At 37.1% G+C, this 15,975-nt stretch overlaps 1 protein-coding gene across 1 annotated transcript in view; it reads left to right on the top strand.

Moving 5' to 3' along the window:
- LOC136826945 (retinoic acid receptor RXR-alpha-B-like) overlaps positions 1-10,990 on the top strand; it is a 90,305-nt gene extending 79,315 nt beyond the window's left edge. The window contains 4 exon segments of the mRNA XM_067084537.1: positions 7,637-7,753; positions 7,756-7,792; positions 7,794-7,821; positions 8,500-10,990. Coding sequence (XP_066940638.1) covers positions 7,637-7,753; positions 7,756-7,792; positions 7,794-7,821; positions 8,500-8,583 — 266 coding nt within the window. The 3' untranslated portion in view covers positions 8,584-10,990.
- The last annotated feature ends 4,985 nt before the right edge of the window (positions 10,991-15,975 follow it).

The following is a 15,975-nucleotide window of genomic DNA, read 5'->3' as shown; positions in this document are numbered from 1 at the left end:
GCATACATCATGCAACATGTAGGCATAAGGAAACTAGTAAATTCCAAGAGGCTAAACAAGCTACACAACAGCAGGGGAAGCAATTAAGCACTGATAACACTGTGTTGCATACAGACAAGGACTTGGAAGGTTGTTGCCTCATGCAGGTACAACAATATTGACAGCTTTTAACAATGATGAAATAGGTGTGTGTAGAAAGCACAGGGATAATAGTGACTAACTGATACATGTAATTACCTACAGTCATTTAACCACTGTCATACCTGATATTTTTACCCAGTATGTACTCTATGAAGGTTGCTAGCAGGCATGTGTAAAGTAACTTAACAAACTTACTCTCCTGTAAGACAAACATTGTAAGACAAATTTAGTTCATGATAAAAATATAAGCAACGAGAAATAATAATATTAATGAACAGCATACAACTATTAAGTCACCCCACTATATTAAAACTGAAGGAAAAGTTACTATACCCATCCTGCGCCAATTTTGTCAAAGAAAAAGCCCCTATAGTACAATCATAGCCTTTTATATATGGAGACTTATCCATTAGGAGGAAGGGGGTAGTCCCAGCTAGAAAAGGTGAAAAGTAGATGAGCGGTAGGACTCGGGACCTAAGATCCCAGAAAAACAAGAGGGAACTTGATAAGGAACAATATTATTTAGGAGAACCATGACATCTGCCATGGGAGGTGGCAAGTTGGTGAGCTGTTTTATTTGGCTATTACTAAGTAATTGGTTCAGAAAAAGCTGTGTCCTTTCTTATCCTTGTTAAAAGAGAAAAGATAGAGTAATGCATTCTAAGCTACTTGGAACTGATGCTTGTTATGCCCTTATATATCTTAATTCTGGCTTGTATCTCAGCCTGGACACACCCCCAGAAGAGGAAAAGGAAAGGAAGTGAGAGCTATTCACTCCTTGTTCTCACTTCTGACAAGGACATACCAAGCTTAAGTACTTAGATGGGACTGTGTTACAACACAACTTGTTGAGCAGACACCAGTCCCAAAGAGAAATTGTCCAGGCACTTGTGGTCAACATCCTTTGCCAAACACCTGCCCTTATTACCTGGTCAACATCCTTTGCCAAACACCTGCCCTTATTACCTAAAACACCAAACTTTGTTTACTTTTGAGTAAGAACGGAGGACAGACTCCTCAGGTGAGGAATGGCAGGACTGCTTGATAACCCCATGAAACCAGAAGGAAAGGGTGTTCACAGAGACCTCCTCCATGTGTCTGCCTGTACCAATGAAAAGTCTCCAGCACTCCAGGCTCAAGGAGTGGGTCCTTTTCAGATAGCACTTATAGACACTGACTGGGCACAGCAGCACCTTCTCTGGGTCTCCACAACAAATTTTTGGAGGTAAGGAATTGAGACACTTTTGAACTTCACATCTGGAACTGAAGGGTTCTAAGTCTTAAGAGAAAAGAGCTAGATCCCTGCCCTTCCAAGTGCTGAACGAGATATGAAAGGCCATGCAGTTCCCCCACCCTCTTTGCTGAAGCTAAATCTAAGAGGAAGATAGTCCAAAGTGCTAGGTGTTTGCCTGAGGAGCACAGCAGCAGTTCATTGGGAGGCCCTGTAAGGCTTCATAACACTAACAATACATTCCCATTAGTGTCCAAAGCTCCTGGAGGAGGAAAATACTGTTCAAAGTTTCTCATGAGCATGGGTAACTCCACCACAGTAGAAAGATCCAACCTCCCAGAAGTTTGAAGACCCAAGATAAGGCTAGTGATAGCCTTTTTTAGCAGAAACTTACAGGTGCTCATCTTGATAAAGGTTGATGAGGAAATCTGTGATTCGCTGAACAGATACTTTGACAGCAGAGTACCCCTCCTGCAACACCAACCCGTACTCTGATGGCAGAGTACCCCCTCCTGCAACACCAACTGCAGAAGATGGCCCACTTTCCTTGGTACATGTTGCAAGAGAAACAACTGAGATATCCAGACATCTTTCTCACTGCCCTGTGAGAAAAGCCTCTCTTTCACAATCACACTAGATAACCTCCACCCATAAATTGGAGGGGGACTGAACTGCTTGGTGGTCGACACAGGGAGGTGGGCAATTCTGTCAGTAGATCTGCATACCACTTGGTTGTATGGCCAATGGGGAACCACCAAAAGTCGGAACCACCAAAAGTCATCTGAAAACCTGAGTTGAAAAGTGGACAGATGATTACATCCAGATTGTACCTGGGATTTTGGAATACATCCTCCATTGCTGACCCTGGGTCTGGGATTGGGAAACAGAAGACTGAATAAACTGGTTGCCAACAGATCAATCATGAGGACTCGTAACTTGAACAACCTCTCTGCCCCCATTATTTGCCCCCACCAACTAAGGTCATTGGAGAGAATATTCCACACACACACCTGAAATGAACTCTTCTCTTGGATGTAAACCCCATCACTTCTAAAATATGCTCACAAACAGAAGCATCTCCAGAGCATATAGCCACCATGCAAGGTTTTCTCTTACTTCCATGATTTGAGAAGGAGGATCCTGAGAGGAAGCCCAATTCTACGCCAGTTGCCACTGAAGTGACTAGAGGTGGCTCTGCTTGTGGGGAGCAAGTTTCCTAAATGACTATAGATGACCTAGGATCACCTGCCCCAGCTGAGAGGGTCATTCCTGTTGCAACAGGAACTGTGCTGCTACCTCTCAGAGGTTGCTTAGATGAGAGCCCACCTGACACACTTTTACTGTTACCATGTCCAAGTACATATCCAAATATCTGCTTCTTTGGAAGGAGGTTGGACATCATTTGAAACAAAAAGCTAGCATAATCCCTGTCTCTTAAGTTCTTCCTAGTAGGAAGCTAGGACTAAACAACTGTACTGTCTAGGTAATGTAGAATGCAAATACCCTTTGAATGGGTCGAGACTAGGGTAAATATCTGAGTAAATACCTGAGGAGTGGTTGCCAGTGCAAAGCACAGAGCCTCAAACTGGAACACTCTCATTGTAGATAATGTAGAGGTACTTCCAAGATTCCTTGAATGGGTATTTGGAAATTATGAATCCTGAAGATCTGTTGAAAGCAAGAAGTTGCCCTCTCAGATGGAATCCAACACCATTCACACAGTCTGTTGAACATAGTTATTTAATGCTGAGAGGTTGATGACTGGTCTACAGCCCCTGGCTGCCTTGTCCACAAGTAAAAGGTGAGACCAATGGTCTACAACCTCAATACCACTTTTCTCTACTATTGCTCCCAACCCTGCCAACAAGACCCAAGATTTCCACAAATCTAGAGAGTAAGTCAGGAACAGTATTGGTGTCAGAAAGGGGAGGACAGACATCCTCGAACAGATGTCTTTATCTGTTCCAAAAGAGTGACAAGACCCAACAAGATAAAACAGTTTGTGTATCAACATCAAGTAAAACTGTCAGTTTGTGTATCAACGTCAAGTAAAACTGTAAATGGAAATAAGAAAGCGGTAATTAAACCTTTCACACACAACTGTAAATCAGAATAAGAAAGAGGTGATAAAGTTCCTCACCAACAATTACTACAAGTATAATTAGCACTTCACACAAAAATTCACAGTGAAAGTGAATACTTTGTAAGAGCGCGTCCACACAACAAAACATCATAAACACTCCAGCAATATATATCACAAACAGGTTAAATACAGCTGAATGGCCTTAGGTGGATAACAGAGCTTTGGGAAATGCTATTTAATCGTTTGAAGCACTTGACAATACCAAAAAGTTGCTGACTCTTATTCAACCTTGTGATGTATGTGCAATAAACTGCTGATGTGTTTCTATGACATGTTTTACTGCAGTAGTGGATGTACCTAACAAAGACATCAAAGCAAATGCAAAACAAGAGACAATGGCTACATTTATGCCATTCATCTGATACATTTTGGAGAAAATATTTATTTTGGACAATTTTTAGAAAAACTTCAAATTAGTGACCTTAAAAATGACACAACCAACCAAGCTCAGTTCAAAAATGGAATTTATGAAAATAAAAAAATCAAGATATCTACTTGTAATGTAAGTCAAATGATAAAATATACCTTTGATAATCCATAAAAATTTGGTAACACATCCAACAGATTTATTATTCAGTGGAATATAAATGGGTTACAGACTTGGTTACATCCTAGAGATCAGTATCTCCTCAAAGATAAGTGTTCCATTTGGAATTTGTTTACAGCGTGTAAAAAACAAAAGTTCCTTTACAAGTCATTTGTTCTTAAACATAATCTTGAAATTGTGAAGGTGACAACTTAGAAATTGCCATCTTGTGAAAAAACAAAATTATGTGTGAAGAAAATTATGGTATATGATGCAGATTTTCAGGTCAGAGCAAATTAAGTTACAGCTAACACTTACTAAATGCAAAATGTAACAATCAGCCATATAAAATTTATACAGGTACTGTAATTAAATCTTCACTAATACTGTACAGTACTAAGAAATTTCAAAATCTTGTGTTTGTAGTTGTCTGCTTTATGGCCATATGCCTTACTTAGGATAATTGATAAAAAAAAATCAGTAGTTGGTAAAAATGTAGAAATAAGTTGGATTCCTGCTCATGTAGGCATTAACCCCTTGAAGGACCTATTTTTTAACATAATTGTGTCAAAATAGATTCCAATTATTTTACTTAATTGAAAATATAAGTTGTTTAGACACTATACTTCTTAATTTCAACATAAAATTATTATTATTTTATTAAAATAGTGATTTTTAGAAACTCAATTTGAGACCTTTTTTATGGTCATTAACGAGCTACTGTATCTCGTACGAATTATACGTATTTTCTTCTATCATGGGATATCTTCTAGGCTTAGTTTTAGTAATTTTGAAAATAGGCATTTCAAGATCAGTAAATGATACTTTAGTATCACTGTCGTCATGGTAACTTGCCATAACTGGGCTGAAATAATAAATAAAGTAAGTCAAGAGACTAACAAATTACGCAACATCAACATAATAATCAATAATATATCGTATAAACAGTCGAAAAGAAGAAATAAAACAAACAGATTCTCAAAGTCACCACTGGAGAGCTAGTAATGGTACATACTCAGCGTAAAAGACAAAATAAATTATACTCGACGTATCACAGAATAGTCAAGGGATTAGCTAACAAAAATGCGACATCAACGTAATAAATCAGTAATGTAACATTTAAACAGTCTAAGATGACAAATAAAACAATCAACTTAGCTAAAAGCAGGCAAAAAGAAGATATAAAACAAACGAATGAACTCTCAAGATCGCCAGTTACTCGGCGTATCACAAAATAGTCAAGGGATTAGCTAACAAAAGACACAACAGCAACGTGATAAGTCAGTAATACAGTACTGTATTAACATATAAACAGTCTAGGATGACAAATAAAACAACCAAACTTACCTAAAAACAGGCAAAAAGAAGCAAAAAAACCAATAAACAAACAAACAGGATGACCATTGAAGTGCTACTAATGACGCGCAGTTGGTGCGAAAAAAACAAAGTCATTCTCGATAACTCACGACTTTTCCAGCAGCAAGTACCACTGCCAAACTTATAACACATGAAGCCTTAAAACAACACTGTGGATCATGAGACATCTCTTATTAGTCCTATATTAGTATTTAACTATATAACGAGATATCTCGTGGCGTGGTAAGTCCAAAATTTTTAGAACACTGACCACAAGATATCTCAGGTTAGTCCATTAAGGGGTTAAAGGAAATAAAGCCAATACAGTACAGCAACAATGCTGCAACTACTATGACATGATCATATGTAGATGATCCTGTTAGTGATACTATATAACAGCCCTGAAACCCATTTTAATCAGTGAATGGCAGAATCTGGAATAATGAACCTGATAGTAACAAATCAAAACAGATCAAGCCCAATGTTGGATCATGTAATTCATCATATCAAAAAGAATGACAAATAACTTGTCTCTTCTTAGAATTGGTCACTCTCATTTGATCCAAAGATATTTGATGAATAGCCCACATGATCCAATCCTTTTATGTACAGAATGTAGAGAATCAATAACAGTTAAACATTTTGTGTCAGTGTCCAAAGTATAGTTAACAGTAAATGTCATCAATCAACTAAAGAAATTTTGCCATTGTCCATAATTTTCAATTAATCCAGTGTAAAATTTTTAGAAAACTGGAATTTAATATATAAAATCTAAACCTTAATAATAGGGGCAAATCCTTTAGGCCAGCCTTGAGAGAGCTATGTAAATTAGCTCAGTGGTCCAGCTAAACTAGTTAATAATAATAATTTTGGTATTAGCAAACACCTTCCAGTCATTAGCAACTAATAATTTAGTTGAACATTTGTGCAGAATCAAAAGAGAAATGAAACCAACTGCATTAAACTCTGAAATTTGAAAATATAATTTTAAAAAGTTTACCTTCAAGAGAAGTATATGTGAACATGTCCTATCTTTGAGCGGTGAATCATCCCCAGGGAAAAGTAACATTTCATTAAAAATAAGTAGCAATGTTTCAATAATAAATAAATGTATTTGAAATTTTCAGTCTATGGTAAAGTATCTATGAAGATTTATTATATGAATCATGTTTATTACTTTTATGCAAAACCCTTCAGGCCATCCCTGTGAGTGTGAACATTTTTATCTGAGTAGTATGCTAAACTATCTTTTATAATTGTACTATACTCGACCCATGACGAAGAGACCTCTCTGGCGTGGTGTTTAAAGATCTGCCCTGTTGCCGATTTTACAAAACAACAACTTGACAGATCTGTGAATGTCTTTGAGACAAACGTATGATATAGGCTATAATTATAGGATTATAGGGGTTGTTTTTCATTTCCAGGTATTTTAATCTTCCTATTCTGCCCTGCTTAGGATTTGTCTTCAGTCCATTTCTTCTCCACAATAACATATTTTTCTTATTTTTTACAAAGATTTACCGTTCTGTATATAGCCCATTTATAAATATTTAACATTTTCATCTAGACAAGAAACATCATACAGTATTTACATCTAAGTAACTGAAGGGGTAAGTTGTTTCTATAATGAATTGGTGCTTTCTCCAATATCCTGTGCTGGCACAAGGCCACCTTAATCTTAACTGTTTTGTTGGTACTTGTAGATGTACATTTATCATTATTACAAAATTAGATACTTAAAAATAGTTAATTAATGCTATATAGAAATAGGAGATATATTTCTTGTTCGTTTTTCAAACTACAAATTTTATTCTTTACCTATGATATTAAGAAACCAAGATATTTGTAGAAAGGGGAAATGCCTCCAAACATACCGTGACCATTGAACATGGCCCTTGGAGACAGTCTTAAGCTGCTTATCCATGGATTTAAAGGCACGTGGAGCTGTTTGAAATATTGGCAACAGCGCCAAAATGAGATACCATGTTGATAGAAAATCTGATTCGTTTCTTGTTATGGCATAAAAAAACTTTATCAATCATGAACCTATGTAATTGACTTAGAATTCTGCGTAACGAAAAAAATTATATTTGATATCTGTAATGGGAGAAATGGTGTTATCTCATTGTTGTTGTTATAGATTTGGCAGATATGCAGAGATTAAACACACATGGAGAGGACCTTTCATTTTGGTTTTAAAATAATTGAAATAATTAAAATGCAATTCATATTCCAGATGCCAAAGGACTAATTGCATGTAATGAAGTTGAAATTCTACGAGAAAAAGTATATGCAGCTTTAGAGGAATACACTCGCACAACCTACCCACATGAACCAGGTCGTTTTGCAAAACTCTTGTTACGGTTACCAGCTCTCAGATCTATAGGCCTAAAATGTCTCGAGTATCTCTTCTTATTTAAGGTAAGTACAATGTAATTATCATGTCGAGTTGTTACAAGTTTGGCTTACAGTAATGTACTGATGGTGAAGCAATTTTTACAAAAATTGGCAAATTTCTTTAGAATACTCCTATTCAGAATATTGCAAATGTCTCCCTGTACATGCTGACAGCCTAGAATTATAATCTGTTTTCGTAAGTTTGCTCTGTCATATCTTTACATGTTATAGAGGTGACTTTTTTTTCTATAAGCATTGCTTAGTAGTTACCAGCAAGAAAAACTGTTAATATACACCGTTTACAGGGGGTTAGGTATTTAATAAATAACCCAAATGATTTTTGAAAATGTAAATCATTTTTTTAACATTCTTTATAACGTTTAACTTATGTATCCTCAAACTTTGTATATTCTGATATTCATGTCTGCATTAGTGCAGTTTTCAGTCAAAGAATTATTTGAAATGGCACCCTAAAAAAATATAAAATTATCTTACACCTTACATCAAGGATCTTTAAACGTCTTTCATAATGAGCTTTTAACTTGAAGTCAGCTTTTCCCTTGATGGTGTTAGACATGAAAGATGTTCTCTCCATTCTTTTTATCTTTGTAGTTAACTAGCTCAAACTAGTTGTCAGTTTTTAATCATATACTAGGTTAGATGAGCAAAATGTTTAAATTGTCTTTTTTTTTGGTCTTCCAGTTAATAGGAGATACACCTCTGGATAACTATTTAATGAAGATGCTTGTCGATGGTCCGAACACCAATAATCCTTCTTCTAACTAGAACTTGGTGGAAATAGTAATATAGACAGTAAAGTGCATGTATTACCTTGTTCCTCTTAAATGGGCATATAAAGCAATGACATCTGTCCAGCTAGGCAGTATGTGTAATTCCATTAAAAATCTAAACCAGACAACGATCATTACATGTACTGTACTGTCAGGATAGTGAAGCAATACTGGACAATAAACTATTAAGTGAACTACACCAGCTACAGGACTTGCAAATGCAATGTGTTCATTTAACCATATGTTGTGAAAGTTTAAGTGTAGTAGCGTATAAGACCGGTGCTTCTGAATCACTTGATTCATGTCATTGAGTGTGGAAAATATTTTGAAACTGAAATGATAATTAATGTCTAGACCAAATTTTAATTGTCATGTATTGGTAATAATTTAAACATTTCAGTTCTTTGTATAAAATAAAAGTACAAATTTGGAAAATTTGGAAAATAACAGGTCAAGATATTTCCATGAGACATATGATGTTAAGAATAAGAAATATCTTGTACGTATTACTAGTGGCTTTCACTTTTTATGTACATTTTTTAGAATGTGCACAGTTGCACTGAAGTTGAGAGTTCTGTGTTTACTGTAATTAACCGTATTTGTAATACTGGTGCTATGAATTTGAAGCAACCAATGTTGACTTTTTCACTGTTGCTACATGTGAAGCAGTGAACTCTTGCTGTAACCATACAAAAAGTCTTTTGTATCTTATAATTTATAGTCGTATATTTTCTTTTGCTTACTGTAATGTTAACATCATGTCCTAGTACAATCATCAAAATATAATTATGTATATATAGTATCATTTCATTTTCATCTCATATTTCACCAGTTTATGATTTTCAGATTTGTATCATATTCATCTCTGCATTTATGTGCAATTGTATAGATGTCACACATCCATTATATGAATGGTTATATGCCACATTAATGTGTATATTTAATTATTTTGTGGTAGCTGTGCTCCTTAAGTAGGTCTGTATGGTAGTACTTTATAGTGAAATTATTAAAATTTTATTTTGAAATTAAAATGTTCCATACATACTTAAGATATACCGAGGTTTTTACTCACATTGTACAAATGAAGAAGTACGCTTTTAACTGTATATTTCTTTCAGTAGTAGTTGTAGGTAAATTTGTTTTGGTGCCCATATTTGGCACAATGCATTGTATTTATTCCAACCATTAATTTTTACGAGTTAACATCCGAAGAAGTGGCACATAAAATAAATTTATATATGTATATATGTATATATATATACTGTATATATATATATATATATATATATATATATATATATATATATATACAGTATTATATATATATAATATATATGTATATATGTATGTGTATATATATATTATATATATATGTATATATATATATATAACAAGAATTTTATGCATCACTGTATCACTGTATCAGGGTTTATAAAAATTAAAATTACTGTATATGGGAAGAGGAGGAAAACTAAATTTTTTATTCTGTTAATTTTGGTAGTTTATTATTCAGGGATTTGTTTTTAAACTATTTAAACTAATATTGAATATTAAAAGTTGTTCCCTTGACATTAATGGTTGTGAAATAACTGCGTTATTGTACCAAAGGCAGTCAAGTTGTAGTAAAACTGCCCTTAATGTTGATTCTGATTAACAGTGTTGCTCATGTTGTGATCATTATTGAACTTGTATCACTTGTTAATACGGCATTTACAAGTATTAGTACACAAATATTTCTTTCAGGAAATACAAGACAAAATGAGTTGTCGTATGCAAGCTTAGTTTTAATAATTCTTGATGTAAAACTTTCAAACATTTCAGAAGATTATGATGATGATAATGTCTGGAAAATCAGCATTTAACATCATCTGTTCATAACATATTTAAAAAATATGTTTTATTGATTATATCAATATTTATTCACCCCAAGGTTTACTTATGCTGAAGCAGTTTGTCATACCATGTGGTGATAGTTTTATGTAGATGAGTTGTTAGCTAATTTAGCAATTTGTAGGGATTTTACACTTTTGTAAGCATTATTGGTTTTTACTTTGTGTGAACTTTGCCAGGTGCTCAAGAAAACAATAGTGGTTTCAAATATTTTTGAGTTTTTTAAGCCAAGAGGCAGTTATGAAATTATGTGGGATAGTTTTTGGTATTCAACAGTATTTTTGAAGTGTTGTTATACAGTAAAAGCATATTATATAAATCAAGCAGTTGACCCATTTTTTCATTTTTAGGGTTAAATTTTGCTCTGATGTTTTGAAGTTGATTTTACAACTTAAGTGATAACATGTAACTTTACTAGCTACAAGTGATGTAGCCAGGTTTAGTATTTTTCAATGTTTCCTATTCCAGTGTTGGCCTATCAGAGGCATGATGAAATAAATACATCTTGAGTGTATTGTTGTTTACTTTGCCAGAGCATATTTATATCCCTTTATAGTGTATTATTTTATTATCAAATTACATCACTGAAATGTAAAAGTAATAATCCTGAAAAACAAAAACAACTCATAATGGACCCAAATTAGTGAAACCCACATAACTGTAAAGTACCTCTAGAATTTTAATATCAAAGTAAAATAATGTAAAAAAAAATAAATAAAAAGTAAATCAATCCAGTACAGTAATGTAAATGACTAAGATAAAACAAAGCTAACTTGGGCTTAAGCAGAGTATGCAGCATAACAATTTGAAATCATTGCACCAGTTCTAAAAAACATTACTATAATGCTCAGAAGCAGGATGACAGTAAATAAAAGGTGCATTAAACAATCGTAAATACACAAGAGAATAATACAGTTAGCATACTATGCCTTAATACTGTACTGTAATTCATGTCTAGAATTTTTCAGGACCAACCAAAATATTTGTTTTTAATGAGACTGGCATCAGTGACCATAGCTGTTGTGATGCCAGTTTACATAAATTAGTCTATCTCGATGAAATGTGGCAATGGACACAAAAAAATTGTGTAGCTAAGCATAAAGAGACCACAAGAAATTTAAGAGGAGTACTGTATAGGGAAAATACTGTAGCTGGGGTCTGAAGGGCTAAATGAAGTTTTCATAATAAAACTAATATTGAACACCTGAATTAGCCCTTAATCCCACTAGCCCAAACAACTCTCAACTACCCATCCCACTATAGTGGGAATTTTAACAACCAGCGTTACCAACGCTGCAGGTAAAATCTTGTCACTTGAGCTACCATAACAAATGGTTGGCAACGCTGACACAGGTGTGCGCCGACACGCTCCATTTTCGTCAATTGCTTTATTCAAGGTCAAAATTGATGTGGGGAAGGAGGGTGGGAATCATTCAGGTGTTCAGTTAAGTATTACAATATTAGTTTTATTATGAAAACTTCATACTGCAATACACTCCCTGAACACCTGAATTAGCCCGATTAACAACATTTAGAGGAGGAGGGATCAATTCTATTGCACGCCCCTTTGACAACCGCAGAGATGGTAGCTCACCAATCTGCTCTGCATAAGATATCCATTTAGCCAAACACTCACCATATCAATCAATGGTTTCAGTGAAGAGACATGTTGGAGAGTACTTTGATCTAGTCAGGTCAGTACTCTCAGCTAGGATACCTATGTAGTTAAACACTCACCTTATCAATCGTTGCTTTTGGTGATGAGACATGATGGAGAGTACTGTGATCGCCCGTCAGGTCAGTACTGTCTCAGTCCGTCGACCTCCCATGTGGTTCTTCAGAACCTCTCATGTATGGAGGAGTATGGTGACCTCCCATGTGGCTATTTATAGCCTCTCATGTATGGAGGGAAATAAAGCAGTGTGCCGAGCCGCTGATCCTCCGGATAAGGTCCGACGATCGACAAGCGAAGCAATATCTCGGTGCCAACGAAATAGCCTAGCCTACTAGAGTACCCCCTTGGACTCTCGTAGGGAAACTATTGAAGACTAAGATACTTAAAACGTACTAAACCTAAGTTCATGTGATTATATTATTACTGTGCCTAAGAATTCTAAAGACTAAAAGGAATTCTTCTATCTGGTTAACCTAAGAATCTCTTCACTATGCAAATACCGCATCAGCTAAATAAATGCCCCTAGATAATAGACTTCGCCGCTAACGTGGCCTAAGAGAATAACCCTCCGCACTTAGCGAATACCACCTCAGCTAAATGAACGCACCTAGATAATAGACTTTGCCGCTACACATGCAAAATAGTGCAACATCTCATGATCTCAGAGTCATTGGTGTTACTACTGTTGTTACTACTACAACTATAAACTGAAGTTTGATGTTCGACGTGCGTTCTCATATTCAAACGGTTTGTGGACAATGAAGCCCCGCCCACAAAGTCAGGCTCAAACAGACTTTCTTCAAACCGTTCGACAATGTGTTCGACAACCAAATACCCCATTCATACGTTCGAACATCACTTCAAACACAGGTCTGTCGAACCGCGTTCAACGAACCTTTTGACCATGTAAAACCCCCCTTAAGAGAATAACCCTCTGAACCTCCACGTTAATACCCCCTCAGCTAAATGAACGCACCCTACATAATAGACTTCGCCGCTAAACGCTGTGAGGCGAATCGAACATCTCTAAGTAAAATGAGTAAACACTGAGACGGACTTCCAAGTAGCTGCTTCCAGAATAGACGGCAGTAAATAATTCCTGGGAAAAGGAAGATGAATTGGACATACTTCGAATATTGTGCGGTCAGGAAAATACAGAGCTGAAGACGATGAAGAACAACCCTGAGAAGCCCTCCGAAAGTAACTAATCACATTCTATGACAGCGGACGGGAAGGATTCGCAGAGAGACAAGTGTGTACGGAAGTGGAAGGAGTTTCGCAACTCTTGATAAATAGACTTTAATGCTCCCACCGGACATAGAGGTATCTCCGCTGGATTACCAGTAATGACCACTTGCAGATAAAGAACATTAAACGAACGAGGCAGAATTTTAACCTCCGACATTGTCTTCGCCACAAATTCCGGAAGACAGACAAATATGTATCATTCTCGCACAGGAACCCAACCTAGAAACTGCCTGAAGCTCGCCCAACCCTTTAGCTGAAGCTAAAGCCGTAAGAAAAGGCAACTTCTCAGTGTCTTAATGTTATAGTTTCAATAGGTTCAAAGGCAGAGGAAAGCAAGATAAATATTGAAATACTTCCAATAAGTCCCACGAAGGGGACCCGAGTCGGCAAAAACAGGACGTTCAATCTTACAAGAACTTAATCAAAGATTATCTTACTACTTGAAACTTCAGGAATGTGGAAACTGAATATACCGCTAATCGTTGAGCGGTAGTCAGCAATGGCCGAATACGAAAGACTCTTGATTTTCCGGAGGAATAAAGGAAAATCCACTATTTTGGCTACGGAAGGTCTAGAGATGGAATGACCTTCCTTACACACTAACTTCTATACCATTTCTAGCTGAATCTGGTAAGGCTTACGGGATGACTTAATCTAAAAGAAAACTATTTAGGCACAGTTTTAGGGAGTCCGGACTGTTTAGCGGCTTTCTCTACAGTTGCCCTGCAACTAGGTCCAGCATGCGAGGGTTTGGATAATAACAGAAAGAATGCGGTCGTCTGAGAAGCAGTAGTTTCGCATTGTTAGGGACAACAGAACTTCCATAGGGAGCTCTAGGAGTTCCGGAAACCAAGCGTGTTATGGCGAGCATGGAGCTATTAGAATCAAGGTTGTCTTGACCTTCTCCCGCAATTTCCCTATTACCGGATTAATGAGACCAGAAGGAGGAAAGGCGTACACTGGCATGTGATTCCAACTTGTGACGTCACCTTCGTGACTATTGAAATGGGAACACCCTTAGAGAGAAATAATCCGGAAGACGATGGTTTAATCATGTCGTGAATAAGTCGACAGTTGCTGGTCACTTCCAGAGAGCCTGACATATTACTTCCAGAGTCAAAATCCACTCTCCCCCTAATACCTGAACGAGAGCGACCTAGCGAATCTGTCCGTACTTTGGGACTCCCGATATAAATTGGGGAAGAAGAGACACTCGTTCTTCGCACCCCTAAGGACTATGTACTATAGTATAGTATTAAGTTCTGTTGAGCCTGTTCCCCTCCGAGTTCTTCAGATATGACACGGCAATTACGTTGTCGCTAAACATAGCCACTACTCTGTAGTGCACTAAGACTGAGAACAACTGAGGGCTTCCTTTACAGCATTGATTTTCCCAAAGATTTATTGACTACTCTCGTTACGAGGCCTGGATTCCTCCAAGGTTGTTTCCCAACCTTGATCTGAGGCATCTGTGTACAGATGAACGTCAGGAAGAGGGGAGTTGACAGACCTTTCCCCTGTCAGATGCATTTCTGACTACCACAAACGATCCAACAGGCGCTTCTCTGAGCTGGTACTGGCCGTTCCCTGCTGGACGGGAACCCTTCTATCTGTGAAAACCCTCAGCAGAAGAGAGAGAATCCGCTTACCTGAATATGTTAAGAATTCCATAGAATTCCATCGCTCTTACTAGCTCCTCTGGAGAGGAGGCCAGTTAAACGATCGTCTAGATACTTCAACACTCCATATCGTCTAGATACAGCAAAACACTGTATCCTCGACGATGCATAATTGCCGACACCGGAGACATGAGTTAGAAGAAACCATGTTCTTCATACTGGCTACGTCATCATCCTTGAACAAGAATTAGCTAAGGCTAATGGTCTTCTAAGCAATCCCTCTTATGAATGCCCAGATACTGAGGGGGAAGATGACCAAGATAGAAATTTCAACTTTCCTGCTCCAAACGTTGTAGACGAAGCCAAAGCTTTCGCCTGATGAGCCAGACCCCTCGAGATAAATTTATTAGGCTGCCAACAGCCATGGATCCGAAGGGACATAGCCGTCACTCTTTAGAAACCACATTACAATAAGTTGACCGCACCCAGCAAGAATGCGCAAGAGCCTCAGTCTGATAGCGCAACACATACCCCTAAGCTCCTGCTTCCCTAAGAGAAGTCCCTTGAGCTGAAACGATGCCAGAGACTTAAACAGGAATGCCTCAACTGATTCGTTGAGGGGCAACCTGACACCTGCTGAAGGATTACCTCGAACTGAGTAAATCACCCTACTCGGAGAGAGAAGAGAAGAGTGCTGTCTATTAGAAGCAACTACCGATGCTAAGCAAACATCCGCCTCCTCCAAAGCCTGGCTAACCCGATCGAACCAAACCAGCCAACACGAAAAAGAGGCAGGAGCTGGTTTAGTGTCATAAAAACCTCAAAATCGGGAGGTCCGGAGCTCTTGCTTGAGGGTACGAAGTAGTAACATACTCAAGCCTGTGTCCGTAAACGTACTGCTGGCAAGAGGACATTCTAAGTCCGCCAGAATCTCCTGCACCTACGGATAAGAATC

The sequence above is a fragment of the Macrobrachium rosenbergii genome, chromosome 41 (assembly GCF_040412425.1).
Source record: "Macrobrachium rosenbergii isolate ZJJX-2024 chromosome 41, ASM4041242v1, whole genome shotgun sequence".
NCBI lineage: Eukaryota > Metazoa > Arthropoda > Malacostraca > Decapoda > Palaemonidae > Macrobrachium > Macrobrachium rosenbergii.
This window is presented reverse-complemented; position numbering and strand designations above follow the sequence as displayed.